The 19710-nt window shown below is 39.8% G+C and overlaps 1 protein-coding gene across 1 annotated transcript in view; it reads left to right on the top strand.

Moving 5' to 3' along the window:
* LOC117521162 (scavenger receptor cysteine-rich type 1 protein M130-like) overlaps window positions 1-19459 on the top strand; it is an 82702-nt gene extending 63243 nt beyond the window's left edge. Inside the window, exons 4-6 of the mRNA XM_034182515.1 lie at window positions 14606-14935; window positions 19124-19233; window positions 19329-19459. Coding sequence (XP_034038406.1) covers window positions 14606-14935; window positions 19124-19233; window positions 19329-19442 — 554 coding nt within the window. The 3' untranslated portion in view covers window positions 19443-19459. The remainder of the gene's footprint in view (window positions 1-14605; window positions 14936-19123; window positions 19234-19328) is intronic.
* Window positions 19460-19710: the final 251 nt, after the last annotated feature.

Below are 19710 nucleotides of genomic sequence, written 5' to 3'. Positions count from 1 at the left end.
CTCTATTGTGGGCCCCTACCAGTCTCCTAAAGGTGGTGCTGGTTGCCTCATCCTGACAGGTTATTATCCTTTGTTTTGGGTCATCTCCTGCTGCGTAGGCAGGCATTAAGGAACATACATAGCAATTGGTCAAGTTAGTTTCATTGGCTAGGAATTCAGCATATTTGTACCACATATTCATCTGATATGGATTACGTGGTGTATCGAACATTCATTCAAAACCTTGTGGGCTCAACTGTCTTTTGTTTAGTTTGTCACTTTGTTGATTCTCACAACACCAGAAAACAGAAGTCATAATTACTGTCACAGTTACCAGTGTTACCAACAGGGTGCAGGGCTTGCACCCTATTCTTGCAGCGAAGGTTTTGATGAAATTCATGTTGACGGTTTTCTCTTTTTTCTCCTTTTCTTTTTGACAGTTCAGCAATTCAGTTCAGCAGTTCTGGGGTTTGGGGTTATGTTACTTATGTCAGTATGTGCATATATGCTGCAATTGTACTTCAGCTAAAAATGTACTGTTCCTGTTCTTTATCTCATCTGCTTCAGATCCTTGTTTCAACTCCTTGGGATGGTTAGGCCTGTCATCTTTAGTTGGTCTCCCTGGTGGTTGCCTCTGGGCTGTTGCACCGCCGGAGGACAGATATGTTTCAAGCCATTAATGGGCCTATACAGGCCGTCAGCTGACACCCTACACAACACTGTCCCCTTTGGTGGTTTACTCAAGGTCTTTCAGGTATCTCTGTTTCTAGCAGTGTGACAGATGGATCCAGGAGGAGCGCTCAGCAATCTTGACAGCAGTTGGTGTGGTCAGCAGCACATGGAATGGGCCTTCCCACTTTGGTGATGACTAATGATTTTGCTTGATGACCTTTATCAATACCTAATCTCCCACCTGGATGGAGGTCTCCTGTTTCTGTATAGGGAGAGAGGATTCTGACATTTGTTAGAGTGTATCATATCCTTATCATTGAAAACACTCCTCATATAATCCACCAGGTTCTGCTCTTCTGCATCTGGTCCTTTAACAATTTGTAGGTCCAGCAGTCTGTATGGTCTACCATACAATATCTCAAAAGGTGTTAAACCACTTTCTGCCCCTGGAGTTATGTGCATGTAGAGTTTGACTAAATCTAAACAGTAAACCCAATTTTTTTTTCCTTTTTCTTCCATGCATTTCTTTAATTTGCTTTTTACTGTGCCATTAGGTCTTTCTACCAATCCTGCACTTTGTGGGTGATAAGCGCAGTGTGTTTTCATATTTATTTTTAGGTGCTCTGACATATTTTGTATTACTTTATTTACAGAATGTGTGCCATTGTCACTGAATATTATTTCTTGTATTCTGTGTCTTGGAATAATGTCTCTGCATAATATTTTTGCTCCTGTTAGCGCATCTGCTTGTTTACCTGGATATACTTCTACCCAATTAGAATATGCATCAGTAATCACCAGGCAATATTTCTTTCCCTCACACCGTGTCAATGCAATAAAATCCATGTGTATACTTTGGAATGGGTATTGTGGCAGTGGGAATTTCCTATTGCCTTGGGGATTATGTTTGGCACAAATTAGGCATGCTCTACAATTTTTTTTTGAACAGTTAGTAAATCCATAGGTGTGTTGTTGTACTATCCTCACCATCCCTCCTGTTGAGGCACAGCAAGGTCCATGGCTCAAAATAGTTGCCCATTTAAACAAGCTTTTAGGTAATACTGGTTTGTCTAAAGTCACATGTAAATTTGATCTCTAAGCGTAGCACCTCATTTTTTCCATAGTGCTTTTTCATTTTCATGAGCATTATTTTGCATGTCTCTAAGGACATCTTCGTGTTGGGAAAGTGTAAGTTCACGGACCCACAACAGGGGGTGCAAATGAACGGACAATGGAATAGGTCAAATAACAACACTTTACTGTTGCGAACGTGCACAACAAATACAACAAATTACAACAATGGACAAAATTCAATTCACAAAGGTGTCGTGTGGGCAGGCTCGAAGATAGGAGACGTCTCTCCAAAGTAGAACCAGAACCACACGGTTTCCTCCGCCACAGGACCCCGGGAATACTGGAGCCGCCAAGTCCCGAACTCCCAGGTGGCCACTGCCTCCGCGTGTCGGACCTGGTACTGCTGGCGAGGAACAAGAACACAATTAAACGTGGGCGCGTTTGCACCCAGCAACCTGCACGGCAGGGAAGCTACCTCCACCTCTCGTTGGAGAAAAAAGTCTGCAATCACTCACAAAAATCACAAAGGTTACTGTCAAGCAGTCAGCTGAGATTATTACCTTCCAGGTAGAACGATATCTCGGCAAAGAGGTGGAGACGTCGTCCTGCTGATATACTCCTGCCGATCAGATGATTGGTAACAGCTGTTGCCGGTGATGCGTGACAGCTGTCACCCTGGCTGCTCCTGTGAGGCGGCTGCGCCCTCTGGTGCCAGGAGCCCGCACTCCAGACAGGGCGCCCTCTGGTGGTGGGCCAGCAGTACCTCCTCTTCTGGCGGCCCACACAACACTTCCCTTATGATTCGGTCTGTGAGCTGGAATAGTAACCCTCTTTCCTGTCATTAATTTGCATGCTTCAGTCAATGGCACTTTTAAGCAGATTCATCTTTCATTTCTAAGATTCCATTCTACTGAAATACTTTATTCAGGACACAAAAAAACAGCCCATAGGACAAAAGAAAGATAAATATGAGACAAAATAAATGCAACAAAATAAAAGTAAAACTTTCAGAAATCCAAAGTAATAAAAATTTTAAATTTTCAATCAGGACTGAAATATATACAAACAATATATAACATCTGTGATATTATATATTGTATTTTTCCCTACTATTTCATAAACATGATTTTTTTCAATCTAAAATCATTTGTTAATCCTGCAGTATCACAGTATCAGTTTCTACCCCCAGGTGTCAGCCTTTAACAGTTTGTAATGTCAATATTATTCAGAATCCCAAATAAAGAGACTCAGCAATATTGAATTGAGCTGCACAAAGTTTATCTCTTATAAAAGCTAGAGCAGTGCTCATTAGCGCACATAAATGTAACAAATTACAGCTGTTAATGCAGGACCGGGGACCCATTAAGCAAGGTACTGAACACAGAGGAGCACCGACACATCAAACTGCTCCACTGACCCAGTTTGTCAAACTGCTCCAGCTCGTTGCTCGACTATCTGTCCTGCCATACTGACGCTTGTCAAAGCAGCTGAAACAGACACAGCTAAACCGGAAGGTGAACTATGTGGGTTTCAAATTATGAATGATGGTATAATGATGTGGCCCTGAGATAAATCGTGCAACAACTGTGATACTAAAAGTCATAGTTTAAGCAAAATGAATACAAGAAGCCAGAAAGTGTAAACATTCATTTTCCCAATATTTTCATAATTTGAAATAATAGCAAGGAAATGAAAATGAGAAAATAACAATCTATTTTGAAACATCAGTCAAGTGCTCAACTTTCATTTTAGCTCATTTATAAAAGCTGCACTACCAGGTTGTGACAGTGGGCTGTCAAAAGTTTCTGACTACAAGACAGAACATTTCTAAAGTGTTGCGAAACATTTGAAAACAGCTTTTATAAAAACAATTTGTGTAGATTCCCCATAATCCTATGTTTACTGTTTTGTGAAGTCTTTACCGGACATTGTACAGTGCATCCAGAAAGTATTCACAGCACTGAACATTTCCTGCAATTTATGTTGCAGACTAGTCTAAAATTACAGAACCTGGGAGAGGTCACATAAAGTGAATTTTTTTTGGTCATGATAATTTGTGCACGTGTTTTCTTTTAATTGAGCCCTCGAATGAATAAAATGTGCTCTCAAATGAATAAAAAGTCCGCACGTTTTCCTGGACCTGATAATTTGCGCACGTTTTCTGGCCGTGATAAAATGTGTTTAATTGAGCCCTCGAATTAATAAAATATGTGCACGTTTTCCTTTAATCAAGCCCTCGATTTAATAAAATGTGTGCACGTTTTCCTTTAATCGAGCCCTCGAATTAATAAAATGTGGACACGTTTTCTTTTAATTGAGCCCTCGAATTAATAAAATGAGCGCACGTTTTCCTTTTATTCAAAATTAACTCCATAATATGACGTAAATTGTCATCGTCATGACGGGGAGACGCTTCACCCTCAGCATCCTTTTTAATATGCTTAAACTCCAGTTGATGCCATGCTGGGTAGCTTGTTCTCTATAAGTCCTTTTGCGCCCAAACCATGATGATATACCCTAACCAGATCCATTTCCAATGGGGAAATGCAGTGGTGGGCACAGATAACCAAAAGATTTACTTCGATAACAAATAATCAGATACCTGAAAAGTTATCTTTGATAAAAATAAAATGATAAACCAGCCAAAAATGTATCAGAAGTTACAGATAACCGATAAATTCCAGCATTGTCTCTGGTATAGTTGCAACTACTAACAAGCTGATATTGAGCTTTAACACCGCGATCGCTTCTGGAAGCATCAAAAGCGACAACAGAGAATCAGCACTTCTGTCTTTCAGCATCCTGCCCCCTTCTGGAAGCTCCAGTTTACTACATGGCTTCCTTCACAGATGCAACTGAGAAAAGCCAGAGAGCTCATCTTTAACCAATCACAGTGCTGCAGTCAGGTCGAGGCCTTGGAAAATAAAGCCCTCCTGAGTTATGGTTTGGTGTATAAATAAAATGAATACTGATAGAATCAGTGATGCGTTACTCTAATCTGACCACTTTTTTTAGTAACGAGTAATCTCACGTGTTAATCTTTCCAAATCAGTAATCAGATTAAAGTTACTTCTCCATGTCACTGTGCGTTACTATTATTTTTCATTGTGGGTCGACAGCAGCAATAAACTTGGTCCGTGGGCAGGAGGTCGGGGTTCGACTGAACTGCCCACTTTAAGCGAGCTGTGAGCTTTTCATCCGCGGTTTTTTTGCAGCTGCTCGACTCGTCGTCTCCTCTTAAAGCGCGGTGATCAGCACACCTGCACTGAGCTTTACAAAGACATTTTTATACTTTTTTTCCTCCTTTATTTAGAATTCTCAGCTGAGCCACTCTGTATCTGCACGTTAAAACAGCTGATCCTCCGCGACGCGTCAACAACTAACACTATTTTCCACTCAAATGCACCTAAACTCTCTTTCTGAGGACCACATGATGTGAAAACACAATAAAACTTTCTTACCTGTAAATCTGGTCACGTTTTCTGCATAAATAAATGTTATCCATTCTTTGTGCTCAAACGCCAAAGTAGGGGCGAATCCAGATGGAATGGGGGCGTGGGGCAAGGATGTGCCCCCCTCCCCCACAACACCCCTAGATTAAAGGTCCAGTTTTGAAGCCTTTTTTTACTACTAATACTAACTACTAATACTACTTAAAATAATATTAATTTCGACAAGTAAAATATTTAGAGAGAATTTAAATGTTAGAAAAATGCTAGAATGAATTTAATAGTTACATTTATAAACAATGTAGGTTCGAAATTGCAAGTTTTACTGTTACAGTGCTGTCAACAGTTAAATATGAGGTCAAGAAAGAGGTCTTTATTTTACTTTTTATAAAACAAGTATTTATTTTCATTGAAGTCAAGAAAGGGTGACTATAAAGTAAGTTTTGGCAAAACAGGTATCATTGTCATGTTGAGGTGGCAGAGGGTTGTTGTCGGCAGCTGGGAAAAGTAACTAAAAAAGTAACTAGTAATCTAACTTAGTTACTTTTACAATTGAGTAATCAGTAAAGTAACTAAGTTACTTTTTCAAGGAGTAATCAGTAATCAGTAATTGGATTACTTTTTCAAAGTAACTGTGGCAACACTGGATAGAATAACTCAATGTCAATTCTGTCATTTGTGCAAAGTTAAGTTATAACATATATCTTTTAATGTTGAATAATGCACTAATTCTGAAGTTTTGTAACAAACACAGACAGATGGCGTTCTGAGTAAAATGTGCCACTGATTGGTTGATTAATTCTATGTAAACCAACACGTTAATGTGAGGTGTGTCATGTGTTGGCGTTTACAGATAAATGTGCTTTTATAAAATATGCCATTTTTTAGTTGTAAAAAAAAAAAAAAAAGCCAAGTTGTAATTAGATAACCATCTGATATAACCGGTGTCAAAATAAATAGGACACTGCCAACTACTGGTGCCAGTGCGAGTTTTGGCACTTTTCCAGCTGATTTTTCATTTGTGTGAGAATTTTTTATTTGTGTGAGTTTCAGGTTAATCACGCGTCCTGCATTGTTTAATATACATGGAGCGAGCTGAGTTTAACATCTCGTGACCACCTCCTGATCGCTGATTGTATGGTCAGATGAAAATCAAACCTGTTTGATATTCTTGTGCCTGTGCAAACACCGCAGACCTATCTTGTAATGTTTTTTGTTTGTTTGTTTTTTTTGTTTGTTTTTTAACTTTGATGTCTCCCATCAAGAGTTTTTGTAAATTAAGTTTGGGAAAAAAAGCTTCTGATTACATTTTGCTTCTGGAAACACGAGTCTGACGTGTGGTTTTTGAACGTACAGTGTGCGTGAGAACATAAATCGGGTGCTCTGAACTTTTAAACCATGTGGTTCTGTGTTACAGTGTCTGCCCAGCTTCAGTCTGAGCACTGCCATGAACACTACTGGCCAGTAGATGGCAGTAGAGACCTTGAAAACTTGCCAAAACAAAATTCCATATAATCTGTGTTGCTTCTTGCTATGTTTAAAATGCATGGAATTTAATAAAAGCAAACACAAAAACGTTTATAAACCCAGAGAATATATTCACGTGAGTTTTAAGCACTAGAGTTTAATTCTGTTGTCCTGATCACAGTGTCTCAAATGCATTTCTCCTGTCGTGAATGTACTGAGATTACTGTACTGAGATTACCCTATCACCCATAATGCACTGCTGGGCAAAGCATGCCCACACTAAAACCATAAAAATTAGCACATTACTTTAAAACTAAAACATATATCTGATATTTTTACTTTATAAAACTTCAGAACTGAAATAAGTTTGGTTAAAATTTGAACCATAAGGTAAAAATGTATGCCTCTGGATGACTTCGGTGATATTGGCCACGTATCAGTATGGTGTCAAAAGAAATGTTTTTTTTTTTTGTTTTTTGTTTTTTTTGGTGACCCGTTTTCCTTTGCCTACAGAGGATAGACCAGTTTTTTATAGAAACAGCTCTTTTCTGTTTACAGAGGGTTGAACTGCACGTGTTCACCTTTGGTTACCACGTTAACGGGCTACAAATTATTGGACAAAAATTCATGGGAAAATAATTAGTCCGATAATGGTTTTCAAAGTTATCTGAAAAGATAATCCGATAATGAAAACTTTATCTTTGCTAATTATTGGATTATTGGAAGTGTGCCCACCACTGGGGAAATGTATTACACTGTCTCCTGGTTTGTTGACTAATAGCTAACATTTATGTGTCTCGACAATATTGAATGCATGTTTTACAAATTGTGGCCACATTTAAGTAGATTGTGCCTTTGTTTTACTCAAATGATGCTTAAAACGTGCGCACAGTATAATAAAACATGCACACAATATAACAAAACGTGCACACAATACAACAAAACGAGTGCACAGTATAAAATGTGTGCACAATATAACAAAACATGCGCACAATATAATAAAATGAGCGCACAATATAATAAAATGTGCACACAATATAACAAAACATGCGCACATTCTCTCCACATGCAAAACATTTTGCGATGACACTTCCAGGGCTCCGTATAAAATGGATGAAGTTCATTTTTTTTCTTTAGTTTTGAAAACTTAACTTAAAAAAAAATACATGTATGTTTCCTTCACTTTTTCACAGAATCAGCTGCTTTTATTTTTATTTTTACCAAAAGGGCATTTGTGGAATCAGGAGTCAATTTTCCGTCAAAGTCTAATTTATTTCTCCAAATTTTCAAATGTCGGTTTGAACCAGGATATTTTGCTGCCATATATTTATAATCTTTCCTGGCATTTTTATTTTCCTCCTCTTTCTCCTTATTACAACATGAACAACAATTTCCCATGATTACAATTTCTAACAAAATCTTAAGCTTTCTCTTAAAATCACACTTGATAATATTTTGGTGATTTTCTCGTATATAGTGTTGCTGTCAGTATTGCTCATGTTCGGTAACACACACGCACACAACAAAGACAAAGACACAGCCGCGGCACATTCACACCAGTTGTCTTTTTTCAGTATTTCTCGTGGACAATACTTACTTCCATATACGAGGTCTGTTAGAAAAGAATCCGACCTTTTTATTTTTTGCAACAACTACACTCAACAAAAATATAAACGCAACACTTTTGGTTTTGCTCCCATTTTGTATGAGATGAACTCAAAGATCTAAAACTTTTTCCACATACACAGTTTCACCATTTCCTTCAAATATTGTTCACAAACCAGTCTAAATCTGTGATAGTGAGCACTTCTCCTTTGCTGAGATAATCCATCCCACCTCACAGGTGTGCCATACCAAGATGCTGATTAGACACCATGATTAGTGCACAGGTGTGCTTTAGACTGCCCACAATAAAAGGCCACTCTGAAAGGTGCAGTTTTGTTTTATTGGGGGGGGGATACCAGTCAGTATCTGGTGTGACCACCATTTGCCTCATGCAGTGCAACACATCTCCTTCGCATAGAGTTGATCAGGTTGTCAATTGTGGCCTGTGGAATGTTGGTCCACTCCTCTTCAATGGCTGTGCGAAGTTGCTGGATATTGGCAGGAACTGGTACACGCTGTCGTATACGCCGGTCCAGAGCATCCCAAACATGCTCAATGGGTGACATGTCCGGTGAGTATGCCGGCCATGCAAGAACTGGGACATTTTCAGCTTCCAAGAATTGTGTACAGATCCTTGCAACATGGGGCCGTGCATTATCCTGCTGCAACATGAGGTGATGTTCTTGGATGTACTGTATGGCACAACAATGGGCCTCAGGATCTCGTCACGGTATCGCTGTGTATTCAAAATGCCATCAATAAAATGCACCTGTGTTCTTCGTCCATAACAGACGCCTGCCCATACCATAACCCCACCGCTACCATGGGCCACTCAATCCACAACATTGACATCAGAAAACCGCTCACCCACACGACGGCACACACGCTGTCTGCCATCTGCCCTGAACAGTGTGAACTGGGATTCATCCGTGAAGAGAACACCTCTCCAACGTGCCAAATGCCAGCGAATGTGAGCATTTGCCCACGACGAACTGGAGTCAGGTCGAGACCCCGATGAGGATGACGAGCATGCAGATGAGCTTCCCTGAGACGGTTTCTGACAGTTTGTGCAGAAATTCTTTGGTTATGCAAACCGATTGTTTCAGCAGCTGTCCGAGTGGCTGTTCTCAGACGATCTTGGAGGTGAACATGCTGGATGTGGAGGTCCTGGGCTGGTGTGGTTACACGTGGTCTGCGGTTGTGAGGCTGGTTGGATGTACTGCCAATTCTCTGAAACACCTTTGGAGACGGCTTATGGTAGAGAAATGAACATTCAATACACGAGCAACAGCTCTGGTTGACATTCCTGCTGTCAGCATGCCAATTGCACGCTCCCTCAAATCTTGCGACATCTGTGGCATTGTGCTGTGTGATAAAACTGCACCTTTCAGAGTGTCCTTTTATTGTGGGCAGTCTAAGGCACACCTGTGCACTAATCATGGTGTCTAATCAGCATCTTGATATGGCACACCTGTGAGGTGGGATGGATTATCTCAGCAAAGGAGAAGTGCTCACTATCACAGATTTAGACTGGTTTGTGAACAATATTTGAGGGAAATGGTGATATTGTGTATGTGGAAAAAGTTTTAGATCTTTGAGTTCATCTCATACAAAATGGGAGCAAAACCAAAAGTGTTGCGTTTATATTTTTGTTGAGTGTATACGGATTTGAATCATGTGCGCTTTTTGCTTTTTGTTGTGTGCCATGCGGCTCCGTCCCGACGCGCAAATTCCTCTGCACGTCTTTTCATGCTGAAAAAGTGCTGATGTCAAACTCTTCTGCCATTTCTCTGGTAGTCAGACGACGTCCCGGATCAACAAAGTGTTCACTTTGGAAATGAACGGCACATTCCACTGTTACAGGAGTTTTTCGGCATGAAAAGACGTGCGGAGGAATTCGCGCATCGGGATGGAGCCGCATGGCACACAACAAAAGGCAACGCTGTGATGAAGCCTCCCAGGACATGTTGTGGCATGTCCAGCTCGTCCACAATGTCTCGGATAGTCACACGACTGAAAAGACACCGAAAGTCGTCTGAATCTTCCGAATGGTGCAAGAGCTGGGCATGTTAGGGCATGTCCTGTGAGACCAACACGGAGGTGCTTTTGTCCCGCGCCATGAGCGGCTCCGTGGCGAATTCCTTCACTCCTCTTTCCATTACAAAAACTCCTGTAACAGTGGAATGTACCGAAAAAGTGCTATGTCCAGCTGTCTTGCCATTTCTCTGGTACTCAGACGACGTCCCGGATCAACAAAGCGTTCACTTTGGAAATGATCTGGTTGTTTCAGCCTGTCGATCGCTGCTCGTTGCATGGCGCGCCCTGTGCCGCTGTGGGCTGTCTTTAATCTGGTTGTAATGCTCTTTAATCTGTGTGATCCCCATAAGATCTTCACCGAAAGCCATCTGAATTTTCCAAATGGTTTCCACCTGGCTGTCTCTCACAGTTTCTGAAAACATTTTGATGAAGCAAAGCAGCAGTCAATCAGCCAATTTCCTGACAATGAAAATCCGCCAAGGAGGCTGGACCACTCCTCCCACAAGGGAGCTCACAGGCGAATGACGCAACCGACAGGCATAAACTCACGCATGCGCACGAAGGTTCAAGCTTGGCTGATGCAAGCGCACATGATTCAAATCCATATAATTTTTGCAAAAAATAAAAAGGTCAGATTCTTTTCTAACAGACCTTGTACTTCATTTTCCCTTCTTTTGGTTCTTTTCCCCATAATTTAGCCGTCCGTGGTTGTATTTCCTAGGGAAATCTAAACGGACGGATTGCTGTCATTTTACTGATTAAAGATCAGTCAAACTGAAAAGTTGTCACCACTTCAACCTCAGGAGGTGGGTGAACTTTGCCTGGAGCCTCTTTTCAGTTTCGTTTTCTTTTAATCAGGTGTCATGTAACATTCACACATAAATTATTTACAACAATTATTTACAATGATCATTTTCAGCCGTCTGAATCAACCGAATGGTTTCCACCTGGCTGTCGCCCAGTTTCTGGCAAAATTTGATGCGGCACCGCTCCAGTCGTTCCGTCTTTTTCCTTGAAATGAAAATCCGCCGAGCGCACTGCACACATCCCACACAAAGGCTGCTTACCAGAAAATGATGCAATCGACAGGCGTGAAAAAGTTCACGCATGTGCACGAAGGTTCAAGGTTTGCTCATGCAAGCACACCTGATTCAAATCCATCAGGTTTTTGCAAAAAATAAAAGGTCTGATACTTTTCTAACAGACCTCATATATATATATATATATATATATATATATATATATATATATATATATATATATATATATATATATATGTATATATATATATATATATATATATATATATATATATATGTATATATGTATATATATGTGTGTGTGTGTGTGTGTGTGTGTATATATATACATAAATATTCTATTTCTACCTCATTTTCTTATGTCTTGTACTGTTACAAGTATTATTTTTGCTTATCCTTGCACACGCTGTTTGATGAACATTTTCCTCTACCCATCTTGTGTGTTAAGAGCTGAAGTAACGTGAATTTCTCCTCTGTGAGATCAATAAAGTTTATCTTATCTTATCTTATCTTATATCTCATTTATCTGAACACTGCGTATGAAAAACAGACACTTTGCATTAATCACCCCAGGAGAGACTTCTACTTGCTCTGAGTAAGCGAAACAAGACCTCAGATATCTAATGTATCTGAACACTGCGTATGAAAAACAGACACTTCGCATTAATCATGTCATGGGTTACTCAACTCCAGATTCAAGAAAACATTTCCTTTAGACATTTAAGTGATAACAAAATAAGGCATATTCACAATTTTTCCAACACAAATAATGTTTTTACATTCTTTCAATGGAACGAATATTTCATGAGGTGAAAGCTGGAGCATACATTCAATGAGGACAAGCCGAGTTGAATGGTATGTTCCAGGTTTCAATGAGGCCAAGCCGAGTTAACTACTATGTTCCAAGTTTCACCGAATTACATTTGTATACTGTTTCAGGGTTGTCATTGTTCTTGATATCCCTGAAAGTTTGTGAATTTGAAAAAAAAAAAAATTGAAGGCCCTTAATATTTTTGTGTTTATTGTTTTTTTTTTGGAAAATAGACATAGACATGGGTCATGAAAGTACTTGACTTTTATTTGTGAAAGACAGAAATTTTGTCTTTTTTTTCCCACCACTGATGTGTTCAACTCCACTCACACGTATCAGTTGGCAAGTCATAGTGGTGCAGTGACCATGCCACCACAGCTTAAGCAACTTATCAATCATCGCTGAGTATTAATTGACGTGAGTGCAGCAATCATTAACTGAGCGAGTAAATTGTCATTTTGATTCATTCCAGCAAAATTAATTACAGAACATTTTTTACTGGAATTTCTGTGACTGGAATATAAGTCACATACATGAAACAGACATGAAACATATAAATACAATTTCAAAAAAAGAAAATGAAAAGTCGTTGGTACACTGACAAGTCTTGTCGTAAGGTCTTTTGGTGTTTTTGCTCTATTACTTTTGGTTTTTACCACCAGGTGGATTCAACACCCAATCCATATATAAATTATTTATCCTTCATATATAAACAAACAAACATATAAACAAAACAATGTTTTTGCATCTGATTTTTGGTGATAAATGACTGAATGTGGTGTATTTGTGGCATATATGGCTTGCCATACGCAAAGGCTTTGATTTGTCACCTTTAGGTTTTCCCTCCTTCTTGTCCCGTCATATTTTAAAAGTTGTTGCAGTCTGCACAATTATTCATTTTCGATCATGGATCAGATATTTTTGGCAGAAAAGTCTGCAAATCTTGGCTGTGGATCATACCTGGAGTCTGACATGCACCTGCTGAAAAAATAACACAGCAAAGGCTGTGATTTGTCACTTTTATGTTTTCACTCCTTCCTGTCCCGTCATATTTTAAAAGTTTTTGCAGTCTGCACACTGAATACATTTTGATCACGAATCAAATACGTTTGGCTGAAAAGTCCGCAAATCTTCACAACGTGGAGTTAGAAAAAGATACTAAAATTAACTGCAATTTATGGAGGAAATTGAGCGTACTGTATCCTTGGTTTGGATGTTGATAATTGTATAAACAAGTGGAGGGACAAATTAATCTAGAAAAAGCCGCTGTTCCAGACAAAGTTTTGACCCGGTCATTAAATGAAACAGGTCCTTTTTTGTCTCTGATTAACCGTTCTTAAGGTAAAAGTGTATTTTACCATTTTTTTGCCAAGAAGTGGCCTTTGGCTTATTTTTCCAAAATTTGTGAACCGCTCTAAAAAAACATAGATCTATATATCCCTCCACTCTGCATGCTTTCAGCAAATTTCAAGTCAATCAGATGAAACATACTCAAAATTTAAGGTGAACCAGCTAAGGGCTCCGTCACATGGGAGGATGAATGAGTGTGAATGCCAAACAAATCAGCTGGATAGGAAAAACAGCCACATTTGAGTCACGTTACTATGGGACAGGCATTTGTACAGCTGTGTATGAATGCCATACAAATACCCAGAATGTGGTATGAAGAATGGTTCGTGGACATACGGAGTGCAGCAGCTTCTGAATCCAGGTAGACTACCCAGAGTGCAGGTCAAAAGAGGACATAACACATAAAAAATTCAATAAAAAAGAGGATAAATAAAAAACCCAGCACGAAATCCAACAACACCAGCAGAAAGCAGCAGAAATATGCAGAATGCACCTCCAATGCAAGATGTGCCACCCGAGGTCTGGGTGTATAGCAAGCAGCATGGTAGAGCAAGCGCTGTGGTCTGCACATCTGAAGACACCATATCCTACTGCTGGATGTCAAATGACATCCAACCCATGAACTGATTATGTACAGGAATATGGGTTGGATGCCCCCCACCCCATTGCACATGCACCCTGTCTCTCTCTGGAATTCAGCTGTTTGGGCAGATTGTGTCAGAGCAAGCACTGTGGGCCATTCAGCTGTTATGGGCACACGCATGCACAGCCCTTTCATCAGCTGTTCTGACCACATACACGTACAGTGGGCTGTGTGGATGAGCCAGCCTGCAGTTTTGATCAGCTGTTCTGACCATACACACACACAAACACAGTGGTGTGTGTGGATGATCCAGCCTGGGGCATGTATGGCGCTTCAATCAGCTGTTATGAGTACATGCACGCACAGTGCTTTGATCGACTGTTCAGACCACACACACACACACACACAGTCACTACATTTTTTTCTTGAATTTGGGGGAACTGGACCTTAAAAAGTCTTTGAATGAGATCTGAAGGTGTGGGAACCCTGGTGTTTACAGAGCTGCTGCTTCAGCCAATATTTCTTTCTCTGTTTACAGAGGTGCTGTTTCTGCCAATCATCTCTCTGTCCTCGTCTGTGGGCGGAGTCTCTGTTGTCCAGCAGGAGGAGATTTGGGTGTTCAGAGGCTCCGTCTTTACCATCAGCTGCTCCATCCAGCCACAGTATCCAGGAGGCTCCTTCCAGCTCACCTTCACTTCCTCCAACGCAACACGCAACTCCACCCAGCCAGCTGTCAATCACTCTGCCCTCTTCCTGTTTCCTGCTGCAAACCACACCCACCGAGGCAACTACAGCTGTGTTTATAACATCCACAAGTTTTCTCATAACTTTTCATCTGTGAGCCGTTTGCTGTCTCTGACTGTCTCAGGTAAGATGTGACGATCACGGTGTCCACATCATCTTTGACACAAATAACTCAAACATCACACTTCAGATTTGGCCCCAAAGAATGATGGGATGTTTCAGGTCAATTGGCTCCACTTTGAAGTTCTTAGAAGGAAGCTACAAACTTTATTCAGTTAATGTTATTTTAATAGTTAATAGTTAAAAAAACTGTACTAAAATCATCTCAAAATACTATGGTTGTTGTTTAAAGAGCAAAATCAGCTGAATTAATACCAGGTACAATCAGTTCACAATGGCACTGAGAGTCTAACAGGCCAAATAATGGCTCATTTATAATTTTCCATTTAATTTCCATTTAATTCCATTTAATCTTGTGTTTTTAAGGCCTTATCTACACTGAAACTGAACTTTCCTCATACATTTTTTTTTCATTTTCAATAAGTGTTCCATTCAAGAAATATCTCCACTCTCATGGATCCACTAAAAATGCTTGAAAATGCTTTAGTACATAAACCAGGCCTGTATGTGGTGCTGCAATGCATCCACAAAAAAATGGAGAAGACTTGGAGCAAATCAATGTAGCAACAAAAGCTAGAACTTTACAAAGCAGCAGACAAGAGTAAATAAATTAATTTAATCCGACCTGTTGCATGGATTCATCATAACAGCTGAAAACTGTTCTCCACATGACGCCTCCTTGTTCTGGAAGATGACGTCTGGAAATGTGTTTCTTCCTTATCATGGAAATTACTTGTGAATAAACGAAGGGTTTTACAGAAGGCCCTCAGTGTTTGTCTGCTTTGTGTGTTTCTCAGCCCAAGCTGGAGGATGTTGACACTTTGTCCCACCACCAACAAGAAGAAAAAATAATTTATGTCAAACTGCAGTGTTAAAGTATACTGTTAACAACACCAACATCTTGATGTCCTTCATTACGTGCCTTTTTTTTCTTCAGAATATTACCACACAAAAAGACAAGATATTTAATGTTCAAACTGATAGACTTTCCTTCTAACAACACTCAGTAAGCATTTGGGAACTGAGGACACTAATTGTGAGTGTCATGATTGGGTATAAAAGGAGCATCCCGAAAAGACTCAGCCGTTCACAAACGAAGGTGGGGCAAGGATCACCACTTTGTGAACATCTGCATGAAAAAATAGTCCAGCAGTTTAAGAACAATGTTTCTCAACATTCAGTTGCAAGGAATTGAGGCATTCCATCATCTACAGTCCATAATATAATAAGAAGTTTCAGAGAATCTGGAGAACTTTCTACATGTAGGCGGCAAGGCCGAAGACCAACATTGAATGCCTGTGATCTTCAATCCCTCAGGCGGCACTGCATTTAAAACCGACATCATTGTGTAAAGGATCTTACCGCATGGACTCAGGAACACTTCAGAAAACCATTGTCAGTTAACACAGATCGTCGCAACATCTACAAGTGCAACTTAAAACTCGGCTATGCAAAGTGAAAGCCATACATCAACAACATCCAGAAACGCTGCCGCCTTCTCTGGGCATGAGCTCATTTGAAATGGGCAGACAATCATGGACGTTGTATCCTCTGGACAAAAAAGGAAAAAGACCATCCAGATTGTTACCAGTACAAAGTTCAAAAGCCAGCATCTGTGATGGTATGGGGTGTGTTTACAGATCTGTGATGGCACCATCAATGCTGAAAGGTACATCCAGGTTTTTGAGCAATACATGTGGCCATCCAAGCAACGTCTTTTTCAGGGATGTCCCTGTTTATTTCAGCAAGACAATGCCAAGTCACATTCTGCACATGTTACAACAGCATAGCTTCATCATAAAAGAGTGCGGGTATTAGACTGGCCTGCCTGCAGTCCAGACCTGTCGCCCATTGAAAATGTGTGGCACATTATGAAGCGCAAAATACAACAACGGGGACCCCCAACTGTTGAACAACTGAAGTCGTACATCAAGCAAGAATGGGAAAGAATTCCATGTTCAAAGCTTCAACAACTAGTGTCCTCAGTTCCCAAATGCTTATTGAGTGTTGTGAGAAGGAAAGGTGACACAGTGGTAAACATACCACTGTCGCAGCTTTTTTGAAACATGTTGCAGGCATCCATTTCAAAATGAGCAAATGTTTGCAAAAATATATACATAAAGAAATAAAGTTTATCAGTTTGAACATTAAATATCTTGTCTTTGTGATGTATTCAATTCAATATAGGTTGAAGAGGATTTGCAAATCATTCTATTCTATTTTTATTTACATGTTACACAACATCCCAACTTCATTGGAATTGGGGTTGTACAGTAGTGTTCAGAATAATAGTAGTGCTATGTGACTAAAAAGATTAATCCAGGTTTTGAGTATATTTCTTATTGTTACATGGGAAACAAGGTACCAGTAGATTCAGTAGATTCTCACAAATCCAACTAGACCAAGCATTCATGATATGCACACTCTTAAGGCTATGAAATTGGGCTATTAGTAAAAAAAAAAGTAGAAAAGGGGGTGTTCACAATAATAGTAGTGTGGCATACAGTCAGTGAGTTCGTCAATTTTGTGGAACAAACAGGTGTCCCCTATTTAAGGATGAAGCCAGCACCTGTTGAACATGCTCTTCTCTTTGAAAGCCTGAGGAAAATGGGACATTCAAGACGTTGTTCAGAAGAACAGTGTAGTTTGATTAAAAAGTTGATTGGAGAGGAGAAAACGTATGCGCAGGTGCAAAAAATTATAGGCTGTTCATCTACAGTGATCTTCAATGCTCCAGTGGAACAAAATGGAAAACAACCATCAAAATGGATAGAAGAATAACCAGAATGGCAAAGGCTCACCCATTGATCACCTCCAGGATGATCAAAGACAGCCTGGAGTTACCTGTAAGTGCTGTGACAGTTAGAAGACGCCTGTGTGAAGCTAATTTATTTGCAAGAATCCCCCACAAAGTCCCTCTGTTAAATAAAAGACGCAGAGAAGAGGTTACATTTTGCCAAAGAACTGGCATAAAGAGAAATGGAGGAATATTTTGTGGACTGATGAGAGTAAAATTGTTCTTGATTCAAGTCCATATGGTTTTTGAAAAAAATAAAAAGGTCGGATACTTTTCTAACAGACCTCGTATATATATATATCTATATCTATATCTATATCTATATCTATATCTATATATATATATATATATATATATATATATATATATATATATATATATATATATATATATATAATGCCAGCATTAGAACACTGAAAACAAAACAAAACAGAGGACAATAAGAAATAACTGCAAACATGAGTGATTAAGAAAAGCTACACCTCAAAGTGACTGGTTCACCTGAAATGTGTCAAAAAGAGTAGTTCGTTTTGATTGCTTTTTTTTTTATTAATTTCTTTAATTGTGGTGCCGTACTGTAAAAATGTTCAAAGTTTGGTTTGGAGACTGTCCATCACATTTTATGAATATGAGATTTTCCCAGGAGCACATGATTCAGCGAAAGTGCACGTCCTTTCACATCCTCTACCTTGTAGAGTCTACAAGGTAGAGAGTAGCCAGTGGACCATGTAGACTTTAAATATGACTGCTTGACTGCTTGACTTTAAATATGCACTAAGTCTATTTCAGATGATCAGCGTGGACCCTCTTTCTCTTGAAAGGCTTTACTTTACTCAGTGTGCCACTTTGATCACCTCCAAAATTCAGTGGCGTCGTCCATGCACTAATACTTATCTGTGGTGCAAATGTAGTGAGAATCTGTGAAGTAGTTTTGATGTAATCTGTAAAACCCTATAGAGTGTAATCCTGAGACAGAATCTGGATGTCGATCCAGATCACCTCCAAAATTTAATGAATTATTCGATGGCCTAATGTCTATCTGTGGTGAAAATTTCATCAAAATCTGTACAGTAGTTTTGACGTAATCCTGCTAACAGACAGACAAATAATTAAATAAACAATGATGATTTTATTATGTCCTTGGTGGATGTAAAAAAAAAAAAAAAAAAAATTGCTTCACAGGGGATAGAGTCTGTGGGGAAAGTCATAGTCAAAGACAAATGATGTGGCTGTATCTATACGGTGACAGAAACATGACAGAATCACAGCTGTTGACATTTCAGCAGTTCACAGCAGAACAGCAGTTCAGCCGCCACACACAAAATACTTCAGGTATAAAACAATTTGGGGGATTTAATCTGGGAGCTGTTGGACTCATTATGTTGTGTGAATCAGTTCCACCAGATCAAACAGTCGTTGTGGTCAGACTGGTGACCTCCGTGTTGCTGACTCTGCTGCTCATCATCATCATCATCTCTTGTGTCTGTGGGAAAACATGGTACCATGTAAGTTCTGAACCGGACCGCCAGGAATCAGCCTGTGAAGAATGATGTGAACCAGAGGAGGGCGCCACTAACTGAAATCTGTTATTTTTCTACAGACCACCAGGGGGCACAAAATGATCAGTCAAAACAACATTGAGATGGTTAACCTCAGTGTTTCTGGAGCTGAAGGAGGCTCATCTGAAGATGAAGTAGCCGAGGAGCAAGTCTAGAAGGATTTTTTCAGCTGCCATAATACATCCATCATTTTCCATCACACACACACTCATCTTCAACTGCTTAGTCCAAATAAGGGTCACGGGGGCTGGAGCCAATCCCAGCATTCATAGAGTGCGAGGCGGGGTACAGCTAGGACAGGATGCCAGTCTGTCACAGGGCCACAAACAAACGCATTCACACCCACTCACACACCTACGGACAATTTAAAGATTCCAGTCCACCTAACCTGCATGTGTTTGTGCGTGGGAGGAAACCGGAGCA

Source organism: Thalassophryne amazonica, chromosome 12 (genome assembly GCF_902500255.1).
Source record: "Thalassophryne amazonica chromosome 12, fThaAma1.1, whole genome shotgun sequence".
In the NCBI taxonomy this organism is placed as follows: Eukaryota; Metazoa; Chordata; class Actinopteri; order Batrachoidiformes; family Batrachoididae; genus Thalassophryne; species Thalassophryne amazonica.
Note: the sequence above shows the minus strand (reverse complement) of the source record. Positions and strands in the feature narration are given on the sequence as shown.